The 27917-nt window shown below is 47.9% G+C and overlaps 2 protein-coding genes across 6 annotated transcripts; one reads left to right on the top strand and one right to left on the bottom strand.

Moving 5' to 3' along the window:
* Positions 1-3587: 3587 nt before the first annotated feature.
* Positions 3588-10295, bottom strand: CUNH1orf109 (chromosome unknown C1orf109 homolog). 4 transcript variants are annotated; one of them, XM_023762763.1, is made up of 5 exons: positions 10148-10295; positions 9743-10017; positions 7034-7213; positions 4613-4735; positions 3588-3694 (listed from the first exon to the last, which is right to left on the bottom strand). In XM_023762763.1, exons 2-4 carry the CDS (start codon positions 10015-10017, stop codon positions 4633-4635), a joined length of 558 nt encoding a protein of 185 aa, XP_023618531.1. In that variant the 5' UTR covers positions 10148-10295; the 3' UTR covers positions 3588-3694; positions 4613-4632. The 4 variants fall into 4 exon arrangements, with proteins under 4 accessions (XP_023618531.1, XP_006099203.1, XP_023618530.1 ...); XM_006099141.3 differs by having other exon boundaries at positions 3591-3694; positions 4613-4731; positions 10148-10293; XM_023762762.1 differs by lacking the exon at positions 3588-3694 and adding an exon at positions 4176-4459 and having other exon boundaries at positions 10148-10294.
* Positions 10296-10397: 102 nt separating this feature from the next.
* CDCA8 (cell division cycle associated 8) lies at positions 10398-27904 on the top strand. 2 transcript variants are annotated; one of them, XM_006099138.3, is made up of 11 exons: positions 10398-10525; positions 10690-10802; positions 10941-11069; positions 12731-12771; positions 18536-18608; positions 19892-19980; positions 21579-21643; positions 22776-22871; positions 24376-24502; positions 25209-25295; positions 26597-27904. In XM_006099138.3, exons 2-11 carry the CDS (start codon positions 10706-10708, stop codon positions 26639-26641), a joined length of 849 nt encoding a protein of 282 aa, XP_006099200.1. In that variant the 5' UTR covers positions 10398-10525; positions 10690-10705; the 3' UTR covers positions 26642-27904. The 2 variants fall into 2 exon arrangements, with proteins under 2 accessions (XP_006099200.1, XP_023618529.1); XM_023762761.1 differs by lacking the exon at positions 10398-10525 and having other exon boundaries at positions 10547-10802.
* Positions 27905-27917: the final 13 nt, after the last annotated feature.

The following is a 27917-nucleotide window of genomic DNA, read 5'->3' as shown; positions in this document are numbered from 1 at the left end:
TGAGTAAATGCAGATGTGGCTGGCTGCAAGGCGCCATATACATAAGTTGTTCCTGCCCCACTCCTAACGCATGGAGGTGGGGGTGTGGACAGCTCATGTGCCTTTTGGACTTGAGGACGAGCTGGGTGTTGAGAAGCAACAGGGAAGAAGAGGGCAATGAGGAAGTTATTAAAGCTAGTTTCTTCCCAGAGAAGGGCAATGCTTGTGGCTACTCTGCCAGCTCTCTCTCTCTCTCTCTGAGCTGCTTCTTTTTCTCAGGAGTAAGATTATTTCTTAAAGAAAATGAGGCGTACTTGATAAGAAGGCTGACACACCTAGACCCTCCCCACACATACTGGGTCAGAATCTCTGGGGCTCAGAAAAGACGACTTTCCTTTGCCCTATGTAGAAGCCAAGAAGGAGCCTTCCAGGAATGACGGGAGGGAGAGTGCCTGCCTCCCCACCCCCCCCCCGCCCCCCACCCCCACACACACACACCACTGGCTCTCTCCTCCCAGCCCCTGGCATAAAGAGCAAAAGTGTAAGACTCTGGCAGGCAGCCCCAGGATTCACTCCAGCCCTCCCGGCTGGGGGACCAGAAGGGAGGGTAACTGGCAAGGTTGCAGCTGCCCAGCGCCTTGGATGCCCTGTGCCACTGGCACGCCAGACGGGGCAGCGCTGCCCTTACCTCTGCTGTTTGGAGGAACCATGTCCCGTGCAGGGCTGGGTGTTCGGGAAACTCAACACTTGTCCCCGCTGAGGAGGTGTCAGGGATGCTTTTGCCTCTGTGGCAAGGAGGAAACAGTGGTGCAAGGGAAAGACCCCTCTCACCAGAACCAACAAAACCCTGGTGCAAATTCTGGCAAGTCACCGACAAGCTATGCGCACTCAGAAAACACCGTCTCGCAAGCATACCGGCTCCACAGCAGAGCTATGCACTTGGTACGTGACCAATAAATCCCAAGTGAATTTCAACCCCTTAAATGTTTATAATTTACCAAAAGCCCTCACATACCTCCTCTCACTTAAAACGTACAACCCTGTGAGGACGTATATCATCATCTCCATTATACAGATGAAGAAACCGAAACTTGGAGGGGAAATGACTCACCCCAGGTCACCTGCGCTGAGACTTGAACCCAGGTCTGGGTCACCTGCAATTCAGCAAGCCTTCCCCGAGCTGATTATCAACGCACCCTCACCCCTGAGCCTGCTCCCCCGTGGAAAGAAGGAATTATTAACACCTAATGCTTGAACAAGTCGCAGATGGTTCCTAGCCCCTATCATCCAGATTAAAATCAAACATGATACAATCACTATAAAGCCTGGACTCTCCTGGGGCAGGGAGAAGTCCTCCTCTGAGCGAGGATCCCGCTGACTTTGAAAAACCCCTCCTCTGCCTGAGAGAACAGTCCTGAGGTTGATGTCTAAATGGGGATGGGGTAGAGACAGGAAGGAAAGAAACCTGAATTCATGTCATCCCAACAGACTGTCTCACTGACAGGGAATGCGTTCTGAACTCAGAGCCGATTTTCCCAACTGAGGGAAACAGCAAAGAACTCACATTTGCTATCTCAACCCAAAGCCAGCGGCACGGCTGGAGGAGTGTTAGGACTCCCGCTATGGTGATTCTCCCTAAATCAGTTTCTAAATGTAATAGGATTCCAGTAAAAATACCAACAGAATTCTTTTTTGTTGGGGCTGAGTGGGTGGGATGGGACCAGCTAATTGAAAAAAAAGCATCCCGAGCAGGGGTGGGAGTGGAGGGAGGGCTGCTGATACCTAACCGACATTGAGACTACAGACAGCCTACTCGCCCACGAGTCAGGGGCTAGTGAAATAAATTATGGTAAGCCCACACAACAGAAAACTCTGCAACTGCTTTAGAAAAAACAAGGCACAAAACTGGATCTGTATTTTACTATTTGTGTAAAATTATGGAGAAGACACATAAACATATTTGCTTGTTGTATTCGTTAACAATTGCTGTGGAACCCAAAACATAATGACTTGAGACCTTTATTATCTGTTTCCATGGGTCAGGCATCTGGGCACAGCTTAGTGGCTTGCCTCTGGCGTAGGTCCTCATGAGGCTGTAGTCAGTTAGCGGGGGCTGTGGTCTCACCTGAAGGAGAAAATCTGCTTCCAAGCTCCCTCCGGTGGTTGCTGGCAGGCTCCAGTCTCTCACCGGGCTCTCCACAGGTTACCCGCAGCATTGCAGCTGACTTTCCCCAGGATGAGTGATCCAAGAGAGTGGGAGACATCGCCCAAGACGGAAGGTGTAGTCTTTTTCATAATTTAGTTTCAGAAGTGGCATCCCACCATGTCTGCAGTATTCTATTCCCTAGAAGCAAACCTGTAAGTCCAGCCCAAACTGATGGGAAAGAGATGTACACGGGCGTGAGATTGTTCCGGGCTGTCTTAGAGGTTGCCCACCATGCACTCATATAAGCAGAGTATTTTTGGAAGGATATGCCAGAATCATTAAACACTGGCTGCCTCGAGGAAAGGGACTGAGTAACTGGGGGAGAACTTTTCAATCAACATGTATTTTGTATAAAGCAACAAGCACACCACCTGGCACACAGCACTTGGCTTAGCCCGTCCCTGTACATGGAATGCCCTCAGTCCTCTCCTAGCCCCAGGTAAGATGAGCCTCAAGCCCAACTGAGCTGTCACTATGAAGTCTTCTCACCAGTGAGCTATCGCCTCTCTTCTCCCACAGCATTCTGTTTTTACCTCCGACACAACACTTTTATTATTGTATTACAATTTAAATCTCTTCCACTCAGTCTTGTCCCTGGATCATCAGCATCAACATTACCTGGAACCTCATTAGAAATCCAGAATCTAGAACCTCACCCCTGAACTCAGAATCAAAATCTAAATGTTAACAAGACACCAGGGACTTATATGCACATTAAAGCTTGAGAAACACTGATTTGGGTCTTTCCCTGGTTGAGCTGTAAACCTTTCTCAGGCTCTTTTTCATCTCTGTCACTAAACACATCACAAGACCTGATCACTGACTCTGGGCTGGGGTTCCCCCACCTCTGCAGCTATTCCAAGATCAGAGGAATGTGGCAAGTCAGTTGCCAGCATTGGTCATAAAACCCATCATTTTAGGAGTCCCACTATCCCGTTACAGGCAGTCCTCGGGTTACATGGGACTCCACGTACGTCGTTTCGTGGTTATGTCGCCATCTCCCATTTATTTATTTAAAAAAAAAGTTCCATCATTTCGACTTATGTACATATGTGCTTTATGTTTTTTATTATTTATTTACCACAAGTAAAGGTCAGGAATTGTTATCTTTTAAATTTTTACTGTTTCACTTCATTACTGCTGTGTATGTGCTCCATGTGAGTGACGTAGGTGCTTATGTAGGTGGGTTCCGACGGCGACAAAATCGCGTTGCATGGCGCCATAGGAGATGTAACCTATGTACTTACTCTCACATGGTAAGCAACAGAGGACAGCATTCAGAATCATTCATGCTGCACCACCTCCCTCTGGTGGTAGGCTCTGGGAATTGAAACTGGCTTGATAAGGAGCTACTAGTATATTGCTCTTGGAAAACAATTACTGTTTTCTATCAACATGATAGAAGACCAGAGTGCGGCACTGCTGATCTTCAACTGTGTCCCTCTGATCTCCAGATAAGCACATGGCTTCCTCACTCTTCCAGGGAGAAGGAAACATTCAGTAGGATGTCTGGAATAGGAAAGAGAACCGTGACATACCACCTTATTTCTTTAAATCATCAAAGTCACTTTCTCATTCTTCAAAGAATCAGGTACGGACACAAATACACCAAACCAGGACTTGGTGCCAACCAGGCTCAGAGCTTTGGATGATGCCAATCGCGGTGTCACTCTCTCTGTCCTTCCTTCCTTACTGCTTCTGTGGCTGCTGCTTCTGTCCTGGGTGTTCTTCAGTGCCTCTCCTGCATCTCTCTGCCTCCACCCACTCCCCTGAGCCTTAGGAAAGAGCAAGGTGTGGCCCAGGTACCCTCAGCCGTGACCTGGCAGGGAGAAGCCCCAACAATTCTCCCAAGTGCCAGTCCTTAGGCTGTAGGCCATTTTTCAAATAAGCCCGGTCACAATATCGATATTTCTTTTTTTTTTTTTAATTTTTTTAAAATTTATTTTATTGATTTTTCACAGAGAGGAAGGGAGAGGAATAGAGAGTTAGAAACATCGGTGAGATAGAAACATCGATCAGCTGCCTCCTGCACACCGCCTACTGAGGATGTGCCCGCAACCAATGTACATGCCCTTGACCGGAATCGAACCTGGGACCCTTCAGTCCGCAGGCTGACGCTCTATCCACTGAGCCAAACCGGTCAGGGCAATATCGATATTTCTTAAGAAACAGCAGAGTGTGGCACTGCTGGTCTTCAACTGTGTCCCTCTGATCTCCAGAGAAGCACATGGCTTCCTCACTCTTCCAGGGAGAAGGAAACGTTCAGTAGGATGTCTGGAATAGGAAAGAGAACGGTGACATACCACCTCTCCAGGTGGACAGCAGAGACAGGGGCACTGAGAGGGCACCTCTGCAATCCTCCCAAGGAAGCGAGACACAGGGACGAACCGAGGAGAGGGAGACATGCAGGAATAAGCCAACCAGTACCTGGTACCAAGTCTTGGTGTTCATCTTCCGAAATCCGGTCCCAGGCTGTGGGCAAAGCTTGGATTCCTGCCAAGTCTCCCCAATCGATTGAGGACAGGAGGTACTTTCTCTTCAGGTACCTTCCTGGAAGTTAAGGATCGCTCAAAAAGAAAAGGAAATATATTGAAGGAGGAAAATACCCCGGAGAGAGCTAGAGAGAGCACAGAAGTGAAAGTGCAGCTATCATGAAATTTCCCACTTGCAGGACAGGCCCACGGTACCGAGCTTCACGGGCACCTCTTCACTCCCGTGGCTCTGCGCTCAGGGACAGAGGAGTGGAACACTGCCCTGCAGTCCAGGACCTCGCCACGGGCTGCAAACACCAGAAAGTGAGGAGAAAGAATCTAAGTGACATATGAGGTAAAAGCCAGAGGAGTGCCGAGGATGAATCGTCCAGTTCAGAGGGCACCAGGAAGACTCCAGCTGGCAGGAAAAGCACACGCAAAGGCACGATAGTGGGGTCGTCTGGGACGGACTCAGGGACAAGTAAACCTTCCAGTGTGGCTGGCATGGAACTGTGTCCAGTAGGAGAAAATGCGGTTGAGCCAGAACACAAAGAGCATTGCAGCCCAGCGTGGGGATTCTGCATTTTGTCCGCCTCCCAACAGAAGCTACTAAAAACTCCTGTAAAAGCAATAGGATCAGAACTCGACCTCCTGAAGAAAGGTGGGGTGAGGTCACTCATTGGGGATGGCTTACAGGGAAAGAAGCCAGAGATAGAAGCAAGAGGCTGCATGTGATTAAAAGTCCAAGTGAGAGGTAAGAAACCACGGAAGAGGCAATGCGGATAGAGAAACAATATATAAAACACACCAGGGAAACAAATTAAAAGGATTTGACAGGTGGCTGTGTAAACATGCTCAGAGCAGTACCTGGCACATAATAGGTGCTCAGTAATGTTAGCTACAGCTGCAGCTCCTACTGCCCATGCTGCTGCTGCAATTAAAAAAGAAAACAGGGAAAGGGGGAAGATACTGCTTAAGTCTTCAGAGTGGGTGATTATACACGGTTGAGTCTACAACTAAAGGAAAAGGAAATAGAATGTGAGGGCTAGACAGAGGAGTTCCATTCTAAACCTGAGTGTGCAGGTCCATAAGCAATGCAGTTGGAGGCATCTAAAGAAAGCTTGGATGTGGGAGTTACTCAAATGAAGGTAGACATTGAAGCCAGTGGATCAGGCGAGAATCGAGAGAAAAAGGCCATCCAATAAATGATCTTTCCGCTTCTACACTTGCCCCACACCATCCAAGCCTTCCTCAGAGCAAAGCCAGGGTGGTGTTTTTTTTTAATATATTTTATTGATTTTTTACAGAGAGGAAGGGTGAGGGATAGAGAGTTAGAAACATTGATGAGAGAGAAACATCGATCAGCTGCCCCCTGCATACCCCCTATTGGGGAAGTGCCTGCAACCAAGGTACATGCCCTTGACCGGAATCGAACCCAGGACCCTTGAGTCCGCAGGCTGACGCTCTATCCACTGAGCCAAACCGGTTAGGGCAAAGCCAGGGTGGTTTTGTTAAAAACAGGTTTGCTTATGTAAAAACCTTCGCATAGCTTTCCATCTCATTCAAAGTGAAAGCCAAAATCCTGTCAGAGACCTCAAGGCCCTGCAAGATCCAGCCCCGCTCCTGTTAGGCTTCCCGTCTTTACTCTGCTCTCACCACACTGGCTTCCTTGCCATTTCCTGAACATTCAGGCACGCTCTCACTTCAGGGCCTTTGCACTGATGGCTTCTCTCAGATGTCACTTTCTCAGTGAGGCCTGCCCTGCCCACCCTACTTAAAATCACCACCTCACCCTCACCCCTCACTCTCTCTGCTTTATTTCTCTCTATAGCACTTATCACCATCTGACATTCTATATGTTTTCCTTTTTTAACGTCCAGAAACTAGAAAAATGCCTGGCAGGTAGTAGCTACTCAATAAATGAGTTGAAATAATTGTAGGAAGAACCCAAGTTCAGGAACCAAAGAGAACTGACCCATACTATACAATGTTGTAATCCTGTGGTAAATGAAATTAAAAGACTTCCTGGGCCCTAGCTGGTTTGGCTCAGTGGATAGAGCATCAGCCTGCGGACCGAAGAGTCCCGGGTTCAATTCCGGTCAAAGGCACGTACCTCTGTTGCAGGCTCCTCCCCAGCCCAGGCCCTGGTTGGGGCTTATGCAGGAGGCAACCAATCGATGTGTTTCTCTCACATCGATATTTCTGTCTTTCCCTGTCTCTAAAAATCAACGGGGAAAATAAATAAATAAATAAATAAATAAACAAACAAACAAACAAACAAAGAAAAATTAACCTCGGGTAAGGATTAAAAAGAAAGAAAGAAAAAAAGACTTCCTGCAACAGCCCTGATACTATTTGAAATGTGTGCAAAGGATACGAACTTTGATAATGTCTCTCAATATCTTGCAGCCATTCCAACATGTCAGCCACAGAGGGGCTCGCCGCCGAAGCCTGCAGGACAGCGTCAATGCCGATTGCGTCTGCATGCTGCTCATAGATCTGAAGCACTTGTCCCACGTGGCTGCTGACAGTGTCACGCACGTTGAGGAGGGCAGCTCTGGGGGAAAGGGTCTAGTATTAGGCATTATCATGAAAAAGGCAGAAGACAGAGTTCCTCGCCGTTGGCACAGACATTTTTGACCACATGATTCTTTGTGGTGGAGCTGCCCTGTGCCCTGTAGGATGTTTAGCATCATCCCTGGCCTCTACCCACTGGACAGCAGGACCAAACCATGCTCCCACGCTCTCCAAGCTGTGACAATCAATAATGTCTCCAGGTATTGCCAAATGTCCCAATAAAAAACTACCTCCAAATGACGCCCACTTGTGAAGGAGATTGGTGACGGTGCCTTGGAGGTAGGGGTGGCTCAAGAATTAAGAATTTACTTAAAGACGGAGAAGATACGTAAGTTACATGGCTCTCAAAGAAAGTAATGACCAAGGGGCCTGTCTGAGGCTGCCATAAAGCTGTAAAGAAAAGCAACTGCTCACACTTGAATGTGAAAAGGGAGTAAGAGGCAACTGAAGCAACAAACCAGTACTATCCATATGTCACCCAGCCCCATCCTAGTAAATTCTTGAATGGTGAAAGTTTAGGCTTGCAGTGCACACAGACTAATGTGGACTTAGGAAAGTTTCTTTTTCTCTCTCATATAAAGCTAGTCTGTTTTGCTCACTGCGCATTCTAAGTACCTAGAACACTGAGACTGGCCATAGAACAAGCACTTGTTGAAGAATAAAAAGGGTTATTGTGAAGATTAAATGCAATAATGCACATAAAATGCTGAGAGAAGTTCCCGGCTTGTGGTAAATATTGTTATTACTCCATTGGTGACTCCAAGGGGCCCAGCCACCAAGGCAATGTTTACAACTTCCCAAGGGGCAAGGCGTTCCTTAGCTTGGAGTGGTGGCTTTCAAAAAAGTTTGACCATGACCCATAATTTTAATGTATACTTAAAACAACAGCCTGATATCCACATGCACATATGCAAACAATTAAAATAAAAATTCATTCTTGCCGAAACCGGTTTGGCTCAGTGGGTAGAGCATCAGCCTGCGGACTGAAGGGTCCTGGGTTCGATTCCGGTCAAGGGCATGTACCTGGGTTGCGGGCACATCCCCAGTAGGAGATGTGCAGGAGGTAGCTGATCGATGTTTCTCTCTCATCGATGTTTCTAACTCTCTATCTCTCTCCCTTCCTCTCTGAAAAAAATCAATAAAATATATTAAAAAAAAATTCATTCTCTTAGAATAGACCATGACATAATATTTAACTGACTACCTCTTCTACTCAACAAAGGAATTAAACCCTGTTCATTGTTGTACCGGATTTAATTTACATTTATTAAGCACCAGTGGGATGCCAAGAACTTTGTGTATTAATAAATGTATTTTGTACAAATGAATACAAAGAAGGTGCCCATTTTCGACAGTTCCATATTGGTCTATGGCAGCGGTTCTCAACCTGTGGGTCGCGACCCCTTTGGGGGTAGAACGACCCTTTCACAGGGGTCGCCTAAGACCACCGGAAAACACATATATAATTACATATTGTTTTTGTGATTAATCACTATACTTTAATTATGTTCAATTTGTAACAATGAAATTGGGGGTCACCACAACATGAAGAACTGTATAAAAGGGTCGCGGCATTAGGAAGGTTGAGAACCACTGGTCTATGGCATATACTCCATACACTACTAGACCCATCTTCTGTTCTGGTCAAGAAAAGGCCACATGCGCCCTGCCCTGTCTTTTCTCTACCCGCATAACCTGTAACTAAGGTAGCGTCTAACATTAGGCATAATAAGGGCTGACAGTTGGTGCAGAGACACCGATGTGCAGCAGAACGAAGTAGGGGTTCAGGCACACTTGGGTGAGAACCCCAGCTTTGCTATTTACCAGCTGTGAGACCAGAGGCCATCTGTTTGAGCCTCAGTTTCCTCACCTGCAAAATGGGATTAAATGAGGTTAAGGCACAGACGTGCTGAGATTTTATGCAGCCATGTATGTAACACCCTCAGCTTTGACACCCTCCGAGTTCACAACATACAACTGACTCTTAAGCAATATGGGCTTTAATCGTGCAGGTCTACTTATATGGGGATGTTTTTTTTCAATTGACCAGCACAGCTCCCACCTGCGCTGTTCAAGGGCTAACTCTGCAGCGGGAATCCATGGATGGGGAGGGCCAACGGTAGTTCTACGGAGATTTTCCATGGCGCTGGAGGTCACCCCTAACCCCAAGCGTTGTTCTAGGGTCCACCGCAGTCCCTCGTTGCTTTTTACCAAAGAAAACTACAGAAGGGAGCTAAGAAGCGTCCTCCACTGCTTCTCTATTTTACTTTTCAAACTTCTCCTAAGTCCACCGCGGCCACACCTGGCCGCTGACCAGGGAAATAAATGCCAGAAGATGGTTTTCTGACCGAGGGCCCCCGCAGCAGAGGCCAAGCAGGCAAGGCTGCGGCACCTCCAAGGCCAGGCTCTCGGTAAGGAAGGAAGCACCTTCCCGGCGCAGCCCAGCGACTATGGCACACCCGGTCCCAACATCCCTCCGCCACGAGCTCGGAGCAGCCTCCTCCCTTACAGCCGCTCTCCGAGCTGGTCCAGGACCGCGTCTCCCGCCTCCAGCTGCTTGCGCCTCAGCCGCTCCTGCAAACCCGGGAAGGCCCGCAGCGCCGGCACGTCCTCAAAGCGCAGGTTCTGCGCCGCCTGCAGCTGCTCGGCCAGGTTGCCGAGGGAGGCCAGGAGCGGCGGGCAGTCGCTCAGGCTGCTCCGCCACAGGCGCTGCTGCTCCTCCACCACAGGAAAGCACTTCTTCAGGGCCGCCTGCACCGCCAGCAAAGGCTCGTCCTGAGTCATCTGTTGCGGGGGGAAAAAACAGCATTCGGGTCCCAAGTCGGTAGGGGAAGTACCAGCTCAGGGATGGGAGTATTTCCGTCCTCAGGTGAGTTTCCGGTAGAGCCCAACCCCGGCCGCCCCAGCGCCAGACCTGTTGTGCTTCCGGAATCTCGTCTCTTGCTCTTCGGTCGGCCGGTCGCTTCAGCGGCCGTCCAATTCTAAGGAACCGCCGAAGCCGCTGGCCTACGGCCGCAGTTTCTCTGTGCAGGGTCCGCTAAGCAGTTAAGTCGCGAAAATGTCGTAATGCCGCAATGCTTTCTGGGGACTGTAGTCCTACGCGTGAGCCGGCGGCCGACACGGAGCTTCTTTGTGATTGGGTGTCGTGGACCCGCCTTCTAAGACGGCGACTTCTCATTCGTCAGCCTGTGGCAGTTTGAATTTCGTGACGGCGGTCGCACGTCTCGGTAGCCCCAGAGCCGCTCCCCTGCTGCTTGAGCGGCGAGGTTTCCCCTTGTTTTGGGATCCGCAGGTACGTTCCTCCCGACTGCTTTACGCTCAGGCCCCGAAGGTCAGCCCCCTCCACGAACCCTTTCGGGCGCGCGTCCCCCCTCTCCCGCGCCTTCGCGGCCCCCCACTTTCCCTACCCAGCCTCCGCCTCTAACCCCTTGGGGCTCGGTTCCCCGCTCCCCGCAGCCGCCACTGAGGCGCCATGGCCCCGGCTAGGAAGGGCAGCCGTCGGGTGACCAAGACCAACTTGTTACGGGACCGGAAGCTCGCCTCCTTTCTTAAGGACTTCGACCGTGAAGGTAAGGGCCGAGCCCGGGTCGTGGCGGCTACGGGGCGATCGCGGGGTGCTGGCGGATGGGCCGCGCGCGGGCAGCACGGGTTCCAGGCTCCCTTCACCCACCGGGGACCCCGGTTCTGTCGACTTTGCTCTGTCGCAGTGCAAATACGATCCAAGCAAATTCTGTCAGACGGGCTGAACATCCTCAAGGAGATGGATAACTTGTACAACATCGAGATCCTGCGGCTCCCCAAGGCGCTGCGCGAGATGAACTGCCTCGACTACTTCGGTAAGCGCCGCGGAGGGTCCCCGGCTCCGCCCTGGAGCCCGCTGCTCACCCACCAACCTTCCCCTAGTTAGGTCCTCCGAGATCGCGGCAGGAAGCAGGTGTGCCCCGCCGGTGGCTCCGAGGTTCAAGCGTCAGCCTGTGCACGGGGTGGGGTGGGACCAATCCATGTCTCTCTCTTACATCAGTGTTTCTTTCTCTCTCCCCCGCCTCCTTCCCTCCCTTCCACTCTCTCTAAAAATCAATGGAAAAAATATCCTGGGGTGAGGATTTAAAAAAAAAAAAAAGCCGCAGATTTAATGCTTCCTCTCACTCCCCATCTCATTTCCCTGCTTTTTTTTTGTTTTAATCTCCTTAGCACTTACCATCATCTACCCCTGCAGGTAGTCAAATGTTTTCTCTAAAAGACCATATAATATCTTAAGGCCTTCTGGGCCAGATGGTTATTATTTATTTTTAAATATATTTAATTGATTTTTTACATAGAGGAAGGGAGAGGGATAGAGAGTTAGAAACATCGACCAGCTGCCTCCTGCACACTCCCTTACTGGGGATGTGCCCGCAATCAAGGTACATGCCCTTGACCGGAATCGAACCTGGGACCTTTCAGTCTGCAGGCCGTCGCTCTATCCACTGAGCCAAACCGGTTAGGGCCACAGGGTTATTATTAATTACCCAGTATGTAGCCTCCTCCTGAGATAGAAATGCATGGTTTTCTTGAATAGTAGACATTTAATGATCCTTTTGGCTCACCCTTTTATTTATTAATCCATTTGTTTGCACATTTCTACAAATATTCGTTGAACATGTATCAGTCTCAATGAAGCGATGTCGAATTAAAGCTATGTTTTTCAAGGACTCGCTGTCTTAACTAATTTTAGCCTCTAAAAGATGTGTTATTAAAATTACCCCTATTTTATAGATGACAAGATTAAGGCACAGAAAGATTGGTTGCTTTGCTCAAGCTCTCATGAGCTGGTTAGTGGCAGAGTTTATTTGAATGTGGGCATATTCTGGTCCCAAAGCCTAAGTTCTTAACCGTCATACAGGATACCGTCAGAGTTTCTATCAGGAAGACCTAACCTGACTTTTTATTCTACATCTAACCTTGCACAGACCTCTTCATTCAACACACATTAACTACATACCTACTGTGTGGCACATTTTGCCAGAAACTCTGGATATTATCTGTGTCCTCAAGGAATTCAGTTCAAGACCCAGGGGGTGGAGAGAAAAGACTTAAACTGCTTTGAGTGGTTGTTGGGTAGGGTGAGGATGAACAACTAACACAGCACTTAGCAGCCATCTGCTGTCATAGACAAATAAGCAGAGTTTTGGGTTTGATCTCAGTTTCTGAGGATGAGTTAGAAATTTGTTGGGTGAGAGGAATATTTTGGGCACAGGAAATAATAAATTCCAGGGCACTGAGTCTCAGAAAACAGTGGCATATTTGGGAACTCACAGGAACTTTTTAGTTTGGTAGAACATAGACCAGGTCATGAGGGGGACAAGTCAAGCTTGGAGAAAGATTAGACTAGATTATGAAGGTCCTCGAGTTATTGGAGCGAGGGCTTACTCTGGTCCTGTTTTAGAAAGGTAACTCAGCATGGGAAGATGATTTATGATTAAACTGATAGTAACTGAACAAAATGTTCTTTTTCAAGCCCTTGGAGGAAACAAGCAGGCCCTGGAGGAGGCAGCAACGGTAAGTGACTTACCTGTTTGGGAACTGTAAGTTGGGTCTGTTCACAAATCCAACCAATGGATGCTTACTATGGAAGAGGTTCCATAGGGGACTTTATCTGTACATATGTACCTATGATAAAGTTTAATTTCTAAGTTAGGCACAGTAAGAGGTTAATAATACAATAGAACAATTATAACAATATACTTTGATAATAAAGTATGTGAATGTGGTCTCTCTCAAAATAGCTTATGGTACTATACCACCTTTTCACTTAATGAAGCCCTTTCCAGTTCTTTTTGGCATATCCAGAATTGCCCACATCACTACTCTGATACTTGGGGCCGATGGGTACTGAAGGACTAATGGGTAGGTAGCAAATACACAGCATAGAAACACTGGATAAATGCTGGGGTCCAGCCCCAGCGGGTCCAGGGGGTCCCAAAGGTGTGGACGGAGTCGGCGAAGAAGGTTTTACACGGAGACAGCGTTCAGAACTCTCTAGCTTTCCTTAGCCTCCGTGGATCTTCCTGTGCCTGGCTGAGGCCACAGAGAAAAGATCCCAAGGTAAGCTGAGCCTTTATTTTATAGTGAGAGGTAAACAAGGTAGTGGTTTCTATAGTTACACAGTTCTTGTGAGTTTCACTTGTTTTGACCATAGTTACACTTCCTGCACTTCCCTCAGCCCATTAGCTTCCCAGATAAGATCTAGAGAGCCTCATAAGGTCAAGCCTAATTATGCTAAGAGGACTGTGCCCTCTAAGCTGGGAATTGTTTTTGACTTTGCCCACAGGACAGTCCGAGGCTTAACCCTATATCAGCTTCCCACATCTCACCCTTCTTTTATTTTTTAAGCTACCATAATAACGGTAAAATTTAAGCATCAAACTTAAGCATCAAGAACAAAACTCTGGCTATTAAAACAATAACAAAACAATGCCAATGCAAAACCCAAAACATTTTAAAATTTGAACATAACATTTTTGAAACTAGTAAGAATAATAAAACAATGGCAATGCAAAACAGCAATAAGTGAAAAATCAAACCACAGTAACATTTTTCTACCAAATGAAAGTCTCTTTTGCCAATTTACTCAGAGTCCTCTGACTTGGCTGAGAGAATAGCTTCCACTTCTTGCTTTTCTACCATCAGTTGTTAACTTCTTCAGCTGACCCCACGTCGGTGGTTTAGTTGTCCTTGTTGATCTGGCTAGCGGGCGTCGTTGCTGGCAGCGGGCTTCCCGAAGTGTCAGTGTGTTGTACGGCTGGATCAAAGGGTCCATCAGGGCCGCGTTTGATGGTGGTGTCAGTGTCCGGGGAGGAGTCAGCTGTGCCCTCTAAGTCAGCTGATAGGATGATACTGGGGAGGAGGAGGATGAGGCGGAGATGGAGGGTAGTAGAGAAAAAGAAGAGAAAGCAAAAGAACTACAAGGCATGGAAGTGTTTAGAAAAAAGAGGAAGAAGAAAGGGAAGAAGGCAGCATCCTGCTCCAGCCCTTTCTTTCAGCTGCCCCTTTCCCTGTGGTCCAAGGTAGAAATGGGAAACAAGTCCTGTTGCAGTGAAAGGGAAGCTGCTGTCAGCCAGGTCTCTTATCTAGGTACTGATCTCAGCTGGACCAAGTCTCTTTCTGTTCCCGATCTGAGCTGGGCCAAGTCTCTTTCTGTTACCTGGGTTCCTATCTGGGCTGGACATGGGAAGCGAGAAGCAGCCATGGGGGAAGGAGACCTTCCTCAGAAGGGGCGAGTGTTCAAGCCCCTGCACCATTGGGGGGGTGAGGATCTGTGCCCCACCTCTGTTGACCCCCAAGTTCTCTTCTGCTGGCCCCTCTGCGACTGTGCCTGTCTTAGGTTGTTCCTCCCTGAGGAATCTTACCCGTCTTTGACTAACCAGCCATCCTCCGGGGCCAAGCAGGGTGATGTGAGGTTCAGTTCTGTCTCCTTGGTAGTCTATGTCCCTCTGGCCTCCATGCCCAGCAACTGCCTTTGGATCCCCTCGCCTGCTGGCGGGGTCCCGGCATTGATCACATATCTTGGGGAACCCAGGTTTCTTCTCCAGAGAGGACCCAGCTCACTCCATTGGGCGAGAGACAGATCCATGGTACCAGCCACCATGACCTCAGCTTTAACAGAGAACTCAGGCAACAGCTGTGGGCAATTGGATTGTGAGAAGAGGGTCCCTCTTGACACAAGGGCAAGAGGGGCCAATATAGGACAAAGGAGAGTCCCGGGACAGGGTTTTCTCAGCCCAGGATGTCAGGCTCTTGGCACAAGACAACTTCACGTATGGGGCATATACCAAACACCCCCAGTCACGGCAGAAAAGGGAGGTGCCCTTCCTGGAACAGTAGGGTAGGGAGATTCTAGAAAAGGCTGTGTTCAGGAGAGAAGGAGAAAGGCCAAAGAACCAGCAAACAAGTAATCAGATTAAGAAAAAAGGAAAGGAGATGTGGGGCAAAGCTGGAACATAAGGACAGACAAAAAGGAGGCACATATGATTCTTCCAATGGACAGGTGGTTCCAGCTCAGGGCTGCACATAAGCTGCAGATGGGCACTGGTCAGGCGTGCTAGCTTGGCCTCCCAGGCGTGACGGTCCCCAAGAGGGAGGCAGAGGCTGCTCCTTCTGGAAAGATATAAAACACAACCTCTTCCCCACATCATTACTAGATCTGGTAAAACTCTTGTCTGGTTTTGCATCTTTCCACCGGGCTAAGTCGGCAGAGGCTATTGTACAGGAGGCCCGATGCCTTTTGGCTGCTGTACAACCCTCTGCATCGTATTTTTTTAAAAATTTAACATATAACATTCTTTTCCCCCTTTTTTGTTTTTATAGAAAAGGTTTACATTGATGGAATTCTGACCATATATAAACATACATACTCCTCTGTATTCACAACTTCCCACTTCAACCCCAAAAGCCGCAGCTTCACATTTCTACCGTGAATTGGCTCCACCCCCGAGCCTCAGCACCTCAAAACAAAACCCCAATTTCGAGCCAAATTGTTAGTTTTATCTTTTGTGTAAAGAGCTAACTTTGATATGTTAAAACTAAGTAAAATGCATTTACTCAATCCAAAGCAGGCATTAAAAAGAAAAACCCCAAATGCTCTCCTGTATCCATTTTAAGAGTAGGATTGGTGCTTTCCGCTATTACCTGAGTCCTGATCTATCACCCCAGGGAGAGCTTGCCAATCCTGCACTTTCCCGGGGTGGAAAGGCTGCAGTGGGGTTAAGGATAAGGCTCCTTGGGCCTACCTTCTCCCATGCCTTTACATTTACCTTTCCGGCACCTTTCCTTCCTCAGAAAAGCATGGACATGTTAAAAGATCAATACGGAGTCTTTTTTCTTCTAGACTCAGGATGGCACATCTTCTCATTCTAAAGATTAATACGGAGTCTTCTTTCTTCTAGACTCAGTATGGCACATCTTCTCAATCTAAGTTCTGTACTATCCACCCACTTACCCTACTTATCCTCTATAGGGGGGTCTGCAGCACCCTGGTGGAGTCCTATCCGTCCCGAGTGTGGGGGGGCTTACCTAGGGGAATCCTGTTCCAAGGGTTCCCAAAGGTGTGGACGGAGTCGGCGAAAACTATCCACCCTCTTCCTATGGTGGAGTCCTATCCGTCCCGAGTGCAGGGGCCTTACCTAGGGGAATCCTGTTCAGCCTGTCCGGGCGCCATATGCTGGGGGCCAGCCCCAGCGGGTCCAGGGGTTCCCAAAGGTGTGGACGGAGTCGGCGAAGAATGTTTTACACGGAGACAGCGTTCAGAACTCTCTAGCTTTCCTTAGTCTCCGTGGATCTTCCTGTGCCTGGCTGAGGCCACAGAGAGAGAATCCCAAGGCAAGCTGAGCCTTTATTTTATAGTGAGAGGTAAACAAGGTAGTGGTTTCTATAGTTACACAGTTCTTGTGAGTTTCACTTGTTTTGACCATAGTTACACTTCCTGCACTTCCCTCAGCCCATTAGCTTCCCAGATAAGATCTAGAGAGCCTCATAAGGTCAAGCCTAATTATGCTAAGAGGACTGTGCCCTCTAAGCTGGGAATTGTTTTTGACTTTGCCCACAGGACAGTCCGAGGCTTAACCCTATATCAGCTTCCCACAGATAAAGGGATGATTCATGGCCTAGGACACAGCTGGACGATGCAAGATTTCATCACCTACTCAGAACAGCATGCAATTCGGAACTTGTGGGTTATTTCTGGAATTTTCCATTTAATATTTTGCAGGTTGACTGCAAGTTAACTGAAATTGCAGAAAGTGAAACCGTGGAATCCTTACAGTGAAAGGATTACTGTGCTATGATTTATACAGTGGAAGGATTCAAAGCAGATCAGCAAAGGGAAAGATGCATGGGGCAGAGTCCAGAGGAAACCAGGTTCAAGCTCCCAAGAGTCCTCTCCCAGTGGAGACACACAGGACACGCTTGATTCAGCACTTTACCTAGCAGAAAAGCTCCTTAGCGACTTAATGTGCAGGGTTTTATTAGGGGCGGTCACATCTGCCTAGCAATACCAAAATTCCAGACTTGCAGAAGGAAAGCAGGTATTCAGCATAAACCATGTTGTTTGCATAAATCTTAGGCACAGGGAGCCTCTCTTATCAGGGAATAGTGGGAACCCTGAAGTCCAAGTTCTAGTGCCATCCACTGGCCAACCATGTGAACATGGATATCGGTCTTAGGCTTGTTAACTCTTCTGCATGTTAGGTAATGACATGCCACCGATGATACCTTCATAACATGCCAGCTGGCTATAGAGATGGCAGAAAGTTGGCCAGCACTTTCCATTCCATCAACCATCAGACATCACTAATCTACTACAGCACTGTTTCTTGCTAAGCCTGGACAGCCTCAGAATCTTCTCTGAGTGCTCCATGAAGTCCCTACCAATCCAGAGATGAAACCTTGTCACTCATAGTGAGATGGCAACTATTCTGATAGTGACACATGCCCTACAAGGAAAAGCCTGTGAATCATGCCTGCTCTTGACTAGTCTCATAGGTAGTCACCAGTGGGAAGAAGTTTAGTTAAAAGGGCGACTGGAAGCCTTTTTGAAGAGCCCAAGATCACAGTGGAAAACCTAGACTTAAAAAGAGGAAAATGAGAAGTCTGACACAGCACCAGGTGTGATAGAATGTGGATCATTTTGAACTCGTATTGGTGGCTGATGGAATGTAAACAAGTATAACCACTTTGGAAAATGCTTTGGCATAATGTCAAGGCTGAACATTTGTGTATCCTATAGCCCTGTAATGCCCTATCCCCAAGTATATAGCCAAGAGCAAACTTGGACATACATATATGACAGTTCAAAGTAGCAGTGTTCATAATAGCAAAAGACTGTGGGCAAGAGATTAGACAAATCCACTATGATAGAGTCACAGTGGGATATATAAAAAGAGATTAACTACAAATAATGGTCAGAAACAAACTAAACGATATTTAAGCACAGATACATTTGTGAAAATACATATATACACACACACTCTTTCAAGCAAATGGAATGGTAGTGGTTATATCTGGAGAAAGACACAGAAGACTGGTCACCGTTGGAGGAAAGACAAGGAAATGGAACAGGGAAGAATAGATAACTAGCAGCAAGTTATTGTTGATGTTTTGGGTCCTGGGTGCTATGGTGGGCTTACAGGAGTCTGTTGTGTTATAATTAACATAATCTTTCAGATGTATTAAGTGATATGCTTTAAAAAGATTGTTTGCGTTTAAAAATATTGTTCCTCGTATTTGATGGACTATGCCTAGTGTTTTCTGGCTGTTTTTATCACAGGCTGACCTGGATATCACAGAAATAAACAAGCTAACAGCAAAAGCTATTCAGACACCCCTGAAATCTACCAGAAGTGAGTACTTTTCAAAATTCCTTGTTGAACTGAGAGAGCTGAGGCCCAGGGTGGTTGGCTGGCTGCATAGGGAGGCCCTCTCGTGTCTGATCCTCAGTCTTGTGAATAAAAAAAAATGTGATTTGGGAGCTGCATTCAGTTAATTATATGCAAGAATGATACTAACCAAACTCTCCAGACTGATGTATGAGTGACGTGAAAGGATAAAAACAAAAGTTGTGCTGGAAACCAAACATGCTGTCTGCTTGCTTCCCCTGAGTTGGAGAGGCTAACAAGCTTTACAGAAGTGTTACAGGACGGGGCCATACCAGCTGCAGCTCTCCCTGATCAGAGGGTTGAGAGAGAACTGTAAAAGGACTAACTTTCTCAGCACGTTAGTTTCATGTTACTAGATTCAGTGACCCACACGTGTAAATGGCTCTCACAAATACGCCCCCCACTGGTAACACTGACCAAATAAAAATAACAAAAACCTTGTTCTTATGGAGCACACATTCCAGGTCTCGTGATAGCCCTATAAAGTGACCACTCCCTTTTATAGCTGAGGAAACCGAGGTGCTACCATGAAGCCATGTGACCAAGTTAATGGTGGGGCCAGGCCTCAAGCTCACGTCTGTCCGATTACACAGTCTACACTTTTTTTTTTTTAATCCTCACCCGAGGATATCCTTCCATTGATTTTTAGAGTGGAAGAGAGGGAAAAGCAGAGAAATATTGATGTGAGAGAAAAACATTGATTGGTTGCCTCCTTCAACCGAGGTACGTGCCCTTAACTGGAATTGAACCCAGGACCCTTTGGGTCCACAGGCCAACACTCTATCCACTAAGCCAAACCAGCTAGGGCGCTTTTTTTGTTTTTAATATGTTTTTATTGATTTGCGAGAAAGAGGAAGGGAGATGGAGAGATAGAAACATCATAGATTACCTGCCTCCTGCATGTCCCTTACTGGGGATAGAGCCCCCAACCCAGGCCTGTGCTCTGACAGGGAATCGAACCGTGACCTCTTGGTTTCTGGGTCGATGCTCAACCACTGAGCCACACCTGCTGGGCAGTTTACACTCTTATTAGAATGCTGGGCTGACCATCCGGGGCATTATATGGGGTTTCTTAACCACTCCAGTTAGTTTCCTTTGTCTACTAGTAAACCGTCTTTTTTAAAAAATTATCTTTATATTGGGTCTATTTGCTTACAGCCTAAGATTGCTTTATTTTTTTCCTATAAGAAATGTGAATGTATGAAAGTTTATTCTCATGAGAAATATTGTTAAACTGTTTCTTGTAGCACGAAAGGTAATGAATGAAATGAAAGTGGAAGAAGAAGAAGATGAAGAAGAAGAAGAAAATAAAAATAAGAAACTTAAAACTGCCAAAGTAAGTAGGTACTCAGAATTTTGTATTTCCCCGTCTGTGGGCTGACAGGTGGGGAAATACAAAAATACTTAAAATACAGTGTTGCCTCCCGGAGTTCACAGTTCAGTAGAGAAGATCCCAGTTAAATAGCTGATAACAAACACGATCATAGAAGTATGTACAGAGTGTGTAAGCATAGAGAGGAAGCTATTAAGGCTTACCTATTCTCTTAGGACACAACCAGGCCTTTAAGGTGAATGAGATTTCATTAGCTGGGAAAGAAAGGGAAGGGAATTCCCAGAGGAGGTCTGAGAGTGCCCATGTAAGGAACAGGAAGCAGTTTGAAATGGCCGGGATATAAGTTGTGAAGGCAGTTTGGGTAGAGTAGGGGCCAGGTAATGAATGGCCTTGCGTGCCAGGTTGGGAAGTTCAGCTTCACCGGGTAGGAAGTGGTGAGTGACATCACCAGACCTGAATATCAGAATGGTATTCAGGATAAATGGGAGAGGGCAAAACGGGAGAAGGAAACCAGTAGGGAGGCTATTGTACCTCTTGGATGAGCCTCTGACCCTATCAAAAGAGCTGGTGTTGAGATAAGATTTAAAAGGGAGAATGGGCAAGATTGGTGGAGGGAGGGACGGAAACCAGAGGTAACTAAATGGTTTCCAGCTTAGGCAGCTGCCGTCTGGTGGCATGTGGGACACAGGAGGAAGCGTGGTGCTGGGTTTGGGGACAGTTCACATGTTAGTTGTTTGACATGCTGAGCATGTAACGCTTTTCCGGGACATGTAGCCTAGACAGCAATTTCAGCCTGGAGCTCAGGGAGGAGGAGGAGATTGAGAGTCACACTGGCTCCCAGGTCTTCAGGTGGTCGTCCCAGTGTGGGAGTCGGTGCTGTGCAGGGAGAGCGAGGAGAAGGAGGTGAGAGAGAGAAACTTGTGAGACACACTGCAGAGGATGGCACAGAAGCAGGGAGGGGAGGGAGGAGGGATCGTCAGAAGATAGGGAGTGGTTCTCGTCAGGTACCTCCGAGGACACAGGAGCGTGAGGACTGCTGCGGTTCCCTGTATTGGGCACCTGGGATGCACCTTTTCAGTGGCACTTTATCTGGGGGGTGGGGGGAGGGGTGTGGAGTGCGTGACCAGCCAGCCTGCAATCAGTTCAAAAGACGTTTAACCTTAATTTTGGCAAAATCCTCTCTTTTTGAAACCAAGCCAGGTTTGAGGCCTTAGTTCAGTGATGGCGAACCTATGACACGCGTGTCAGAGGTGACATGCGAACTCATTTTTTTTGTTGATTTTTCTTTGTTAAATGGCATTTAAATATATAAAATAAATATCAAAATTATAAATCTTTGTTTTACTATGGTTGCAAAGATCAAAAAGTTTCTATATGTGACACGGTACCAGAGTTAAGTTAGGGTTTTTCAAAATGCTGACACGCCGAGCTCAAAAGGTTCGCCATCACTGCCTTAGTTGATCAGTTATGTTCTGAGTTACTTACATCTGTGAGGTAGACCTTCATATGGTCAATATTAGTTTCTTTTCCAGAGCTGGTTCCCCTGCCCCTTTGCAGGAAAGGCTGTTTGTAACTTCATTTTCATTTGATTGTGACTTCAGGTCAAAAGGTGCCCTCCATCCAGGAAAAGAATGCAGTCCACACAAGGAAAAGGCAAAAGCAAAAGGTAATGGGTTTTCCCAGTTCAGCTGTGTGGTGCTGGTTTTATTGGAGCGCCACATTCATTATGGCAGAACTAGGGGCCAGAGGGCTTTTGTGGCTTGTGTTCTTGGAGAGCTTAAAGTCATCAAATCCTTGAGTATCTGAACTGAGGGGCTTCTAGAAATGATCTGAACCAAAACCTCCTCCAGTTCTGCCCACATTCTCTATGCTGCCCACAGTTTTCAGTGCAAACAGGGAGAATGAGGCCCAGTAACACGTGGTCAGCATTGCAGATTATTGTGTTTAGTTGCCTGACAGTCCGTGTGCAGTCACACCATAGTCGGTCACAAAGCAGCTGTCACTTACCAATGGGTAGTTTCTTCAAATGCCCTCCTGGTCCTGCTAAATAAAGAATCACTATGGGGCCCAGCCACCGTGGCTCAGTGGTTGAGTGTCGACCTATGAACCAGGAGGTCACGCTGCGATTCCCAGTCAGGGCACATGCCAAGGTTGTGGGCTCGATCCCCAGTGTGGGGCGAGCAGGGGGCAGCCGATCAGTGATTCTCTCTCATCATTGATGTTTTTATCTCTCTCTCCCTTTCCCTTCCTCTCTGAAATAGATAAAAATATATTTTTTTTAAAAAAAGAAGAATCACCATGGGCCTAACCTGATTCTGCTGGACCCCACTAAACTATTTGGGAGTGGGGGCTGCATCTTACACAAGCTGGGGAAAGTAGTGATGGGGGTGCCTGAAGGAGTGGACTCCTCTCAGTCCTTCCTGAGCAGTGGTAACTCTTGGCAAGAGGACCAGAACCCAGCTTCGGGGGGTGGGGGGGGGGGCCTGCAGCTGTTGAGGGGCTGTCTCCTTCCTCTTATTCCGTTAGCTTGATTGAGGAGTTAGATTCTGCAGGTTGACTGCTTGGGTCCAAAGTTGTGGCTCTCCTAATTGGCTGTGCAAGTTATTTAAAAATAAGTTTCTGTATCTCTAAATGAGGATAATAGTGGTGCTTCTCATAGGGTTGTTGGGAGAATTACACGAGTTTATGTAGGCGCTCAGGACAGTATCCGACGAAGTCAGTGCTCCAAGTGTTACCTGCCCTTGCTGCTGCTGTCATTGGACCTGAGTTGTGCACCTAATTGCGTTTCTTACCTGTAGGTCAAGCAGTTATAACACTGTTACCCCAGCTGTGGGCCGAATGGAGCTGTCCCTGGTAAAACCAACTCCAGGCCTGACGCCCAGATTTGACTCAAGGTGAGTACTGAGAGCTGGGCTTGGATTTGGGTGGGAGCCAGTATTTAATGTCAGAAAAGAACATTGTTTAAGAAAATAACTCCTGACTCCTTGGCCTGAGCCCTCAGAAGAGGGTGATCAGCTGAGCTTCCTGGTGGTGTTTGCCTCTCCCTTGAGTGCAGGTTCATCTGTTTCATCAACAAAATGATTCTTCTCTATCTGATGAGATCTTTGTCTCTGATGATAGGAGGCTCTAGTGAATTTGGTCTCTTCTGAGTGTAATCAAAAGGTTTTGGGTTTTTTTAATGGGTAGGCATTCTACTATACCCTTGGGAGAAATTGACATCCTCTTTTAGGAGACCAGTATAAACAAGGATGTTCTTGCAGCATAATTGATCCCTTCCCTAGGGCTGGTTAACTAAACAAGAAATGTGATATAAACATTTAAAAAGAAGTAGATCTGTATGTGCTGATGTGTGTGTGTGGCCGGGGGGGGGAGGGGGAGGGGGGCGGGGGCGGGGAGGCAGCTTCAGGATTAGGAGCATCTCCAAGCAGTTGGAACACAGTGTGTCCTAGATCAGCGTTCACCAACCTTTCGGACCTCATGGACCACCGGCTGGCGACCGCAGTCCTAGATGGTCCATCTGCTTTTACATACATAGAAAGTGTCTGGAAGGGTGCATAGGAACTGAGAGTGGTTATCCCTGGGGTGGGGGGAGGAGGAAGACTTATCTTCGCTTTTAATTCCCATCTTCTTTAGCTTTGTTTTTCACATGAGCATATAGCAAAGGACACTTGAGGGAAAATAATAGCCACATTGTAACTGTCTTGAGAAAGTTAGAATTTGGGAATTAATATAATGATGTAATTTCTGAATCATCCTCCTTGGACCCTGGAAAATTCCTCTTGATAGAAACACTTAGCTACTCTTGGAAGTACATTAACCATAGTTTATTTCTGGATGGATGGATGACTGGCATTTGTATGGAGCTCTGGACCTAAAATTGACATGGATAAGAATTGACTTGCTAGATGTATGTTTGATCATTACAATCTCCCTTCTCCAGCTGTGTTTAGTCATTACTGCTTAGAAAGATTCCCCCCTAATTTAGAACTCGCCTTTCTAGAAATGTGTGATTTGAAAAGTGCAGATTGAGGCCAGGTGGGCTTTGTTTTTTGTTTTTCTTTTTTATTTAATCCTCACCCGAGAGTATTTTTCCATTGATTTTCAGAGAGAGTGGAAGAGAGGGAAAGGCAGAGAGAAATACGTATCAATGTGAGAGAAACACATTAATTGGTTGCCTCCTGCATGAGCCCCGTCTGGGCCTGGGCCAGGGAGGAGCCTGCAACCGAGATACGTGCCCTTGACCGGAATCGAACCCGGGACCCTTCCATCCACAGGCTGACGCTCTATCCACTGAGCCAAACGGGCTAGGGCAAGGCCAGGTGGGCTTTGGAAGGGCTCAGCGCCTGGTGTCATGCAGTCTGCCAAGCCGTCTTTACAGAGATTCCTCCCACTTTCTAGGGTCTTCAAGACCCCAGGCCTGCGAACTCCAGCAGCCAGAGAGCGGATCTACAATGTCTCAGTGAACGGCAGCCCTCTGGCCGACAGCAAAGAGATTTTCCTCACTGTGCCAGTGGGAGGCGGAGAGGTAAGTGTTTCAGTCAGGGATGCCTGGCCACCGTGTGTGTCTTAGTCAGCATTTCTTTCCCTGGTCTGTCACCCACTTCCCTCCCCCAAAGTCCTTTTAGTTGCATGGATCCTGATCTCCACACTTGTGTAAGACTCAGAACCCAGTTTCCTCTCCCAGAATAGGGGCCCAGACTGGGAAGATCCTTGCCCAGCTCTGGGTTTTATTGTTCATCTGCTAATATTTGGGCACCCGTCTGTAGCAGACCCAAGATGTAGAAGACATTCCTGCCCTGGAGAAGCAGTTCAGTAGTCGCACAGGTTAACAGTTAACGACAGTCATCATGCAGTGCGTGCAGTAATGGAGATACAGTGCGTCGTCTAGGAAGGGGAGCACGAGCTGTCTCTTCCACTTTGTGTAACTCCCAGGGGTTCTGAAGCAGGCTGAGCCCCGTTTCTCCGGGCTGAGTAGAGCAAGTTGTTGACCTCACCTCCTGGAAGGAAGGGTGTTTTATCTCAGGTGTGGTCTGCAGGGCATTTCTAAGCTGATGAGGAGGCCCTGGTACCTGGTGATCCGGCAGCTGGCCCAATGATGATCACTGATGTCACTGCCTACCTTGCCTCATCCCCCCACCAAGGGCCGGACACGAAGGGGGCACACTGGGCTGCTGGGTGGAGGTTCCCGCCCTGAAGGACATGCAGTGTAACCCACTCTCCCCTCCACACAGAGCATGCGATTACTGGCCAGTGACTTGAAGAGGGTTGATATTGCACAACTGGATCCAGAGGCCTTGGGGAACATTAAGCAGCTGTCCGTAAGTCTCACACTCGTCTCCACACCTGAGCTGCCTCCGGTAGCTTTCTTGGTTAGCTTTCCTTGGATTGTCTTTCAGGTCCAGGCTAACTCTTTGTACTTACAGCCTTCTTTCCCCCAATGGATTTTGACTGATGTCATGCTTACCTGGTAGCCATTCTGTCCCTAAATTGATGTTGCATTTAGGTCCATCCAGAGTGCCTGCCACAGAAGTTCCTTAACAGAATCAAAATTCTGCCTCATTCAGGCAGTTGGTGTCTATATGTTAGGGCACAGTTGACCTCCAGAACTCAGACTTACGGTAGTTCAGGAATTTGGGGTGGGAGTGGGGGAGGGGGAGTCTTATTACAGAGAATCCACAGAATCAAAGAAAGCGCTGAGCAGCCAGGCCTCGGAGTGATGGGACCATCAGCAGCAGGAGGTGACGGAGCTCCGCTCTGGTGCACCAGCTCCTTCGGCTCCTCTTGTCTCTGGGGCCCCGCGCACGTCTTCCTTCCTCACCACCCCCACAGCAGATGACCTCCACAGGCCCTTGGTTCCGTCCTCCCTCAGTGTTGGTTTGTAGGTGATCTTGGGTAGCCACACTTTCAACTCTATTGCTTCATTTCCCAACACTTGTCTTCGTAAGTGCTCAAGAGGAAGAAGTTAATTGGCTCAGCTTTGGTCACATGGGCCTCCCTGGTCCAGTCAGCTTGGTCTTGGCTAGTGGGTGGGAGCACTTAGTGCAAACATGGCTGCCATAGCCCCACCTTCCTGGGGCGCTAAGGAAGGGGACAAGGTGGGCTGCTTTCCCAAACGTCCTATTGCACATAGGCCCAGTGCTGAGATCACACAGCCAGCCGCCCAGATCTGGTGACATTCTTCATCTAGCTGGACCTACAGCCGTACTCTTCCCAAATTATACTTTCTCTGTCTCATGTGAGATGTTATTTTGCTTCTTTGTTCAGATGAGAAATGTAGAATCAGGAAGGTGAATTCGTTTGTGAAACAGAATGGAGAGCTGAGATTGCCTCAGACACATGCAGTACTACCTGAGTAGAATCAGTGGTTCTCAACCTTCCTAGTGCTGCAACCCTTGAATACAGTTCCGCATGTTGTGGTGACCCCCAACCATAAAATTATTTTCGTTGCTACTTCATAACTGTAATTTTGCTACTGTTATGAATCGTAATGTAAATATCTGATATGCAGGATGTATTTTCATTGTTCGCGACCCACAGGTTGAGAACCGCTGCAAGTGGTCCCTGGACAAGCATGCCCAGTGCCATCCTCTCTAAACGACCTGTCTCCTTTTCTTTATAGAGCCGTCTTGCCCAAATCTGCAGCAGCATACGGACTAACAAATGAGGCTGCTCTTCCAGGAAGCCAAACTTGACAGGATGGATCTTCAGTGGGCATTTCTGGGACCTTCTTCCCTTCAAGCTTATTGTCTATTTGAGTGTGATCTAGAGCAGGAAGTGGTGTTCTCTTGGAGAATTCGGGACATGGGGAGACACTGTTCCCTCATCTGTTAGACAAAGTTTTACTATTCACACCTTCCAAAGACACTGCCCGCTGCATCCATGCGATCAAAACTTCCTGTCCTCCTCCCTGCTGAGTTCTTCCTGCTCTCAGAGCTGCCGCTTTCCGCCTCCTGGGACTCAGCGTCCCCTTTGCCCTGCCCTGACTCCAGTGGAGGTGGCATGGAAGGACCTCACTCATGTTCTTGGGCAGACTGTCTGCTCATCCTCGCCTGAGAACCCTGTGCATCTGGTGTTTCCACTCTGTATGCTTGAGGCTGGGAGTTTGGGCTCAGAGAATCGAGTTCTGGGCCATGAGAGGGCAGATCCAGAGCGCTGGGAGGAACTGTACAAATGGGGCCAGGACAGCGAGTCAGGACCTGTCCCAGCAGTGACCACAGCAGAACACACCGCCCCTCCCAGGCCCATCCCCTCCTCCTGTGGAATCGCACCTGCTGTGCCAGTGGTTTTCAGGCTGACTTGTGGAATGGTGTTTTGTATTTATCTCGACCGAAGACCAAAAATTGGTGTGAAGGCAGTTTCCATGTCTTCCTCCTCTACCTCTCCAGCTAGTGGGGATTTGGGTAAGGGAATCGGAGGGCTGAGATTAGTCTGGGATTTTATGTGACTGACACAGAGGAGCTCGCTAAGCTCTCCGTGGCCCTATGGTCCCTGCCAGATCTGTAGACTGCAGAGAGCGCTTCTCTTACTGGCTTCATTGAGGGAGCAGGTGTAACTGGCCTGGTCACCTCATTCCACATTTGGCCTGTGCCCTGGGCTGGACTAGTTCCTTAGCACTGAAATCCCTGTGTGCCAGCCAGTGCCTCTGCCCCAAAGAATCATGGGATGTGGTCCAAGAATATGGGAACAGTTCCCACCCCAGGCTTGGGGGCCACTGTTTTCTCATGTGTGTCTCTTTGCTGTACTTTGTATTTTGCGACATGACCATCCTAGTAACCCAGTCCTGTCTAAGTTGTATTCGAGTTGTTTTATGCTCCCTTTCCAGAGACTTTTTGTACATATTGTTTTCCTGAGTAATGGTATCTCTAATCTGACTTCTAAGAGCTCCTGAAAGGTACCTGTTTTCAATAAACTGTGTGTTTGTTATTAATGTGCACCTGCCT

This window comes from Myotis lucifugus, unplaced genomic scaffold, assembly GCF_000147115.1.
Source record: "Myotis lucifugus unplaced genomic scaffold, Myoluc2.0 scaffold_260, whole genome shotgun sequence".
Classification (NCBI taxonomy): Eukaryota; Metazoa; Chordata; class Mammalia; order Chiroptera; family Vespertilionidae; genus Myotis; species Myotis lucifugus.
This window is presented reverse-complemented; position numbering and strand designations above follow the sequence as displayed.

Excerpts from the sequence above, each read along its gene's own strand:
- CUNH1orf109 (XM_006099141.3), bottom strand. The coding sequence starts at position 10,017 with ATGACTCAGGACGAGCCTTTGCTGGCGGTGCAGGCGGCCCTGAAGAAG. Across the intron at positions 7,214-9,742 it reads GACCAGCTCGGAGAGCGGCT|AGCTGCCCTCCTCAACGTGC; the intron begins GTAAGGGAGGAG and ends CCTTTCCCCCAG. Across the intron at positions 4,732-7,033 it reads GAGAGACATTATCAAAGTTC|GTACCTGAAGAGAAAGTACC; the intron begins GTATCCTTTGCA and ends ACTTCCAGGAAG.
- CDCA8 (XM_006099138.3), top strand. The coding sequence starts at position 10,706 with ATGGCCCCGGCTAGGAAGGGCAGCCGTCGGGTGACCAAGACCAACTTG. Across the intron at positions 22,872-24,375 it reads ACGCCCAGATTTGACTCAAG|GGTCTTCAAGACCCCAGGCC; the intron begins GTGAGTACTGAG and ends CCCACTTTCTAG. Across the intron at positions 24,503-25,208 it reads TGCCAGTGGGAGGCGGAGAG|AGCATGCGATTACTGGCCAG; the intron begins GTAAGTGTTTCA and ends CCCTCCACACAG.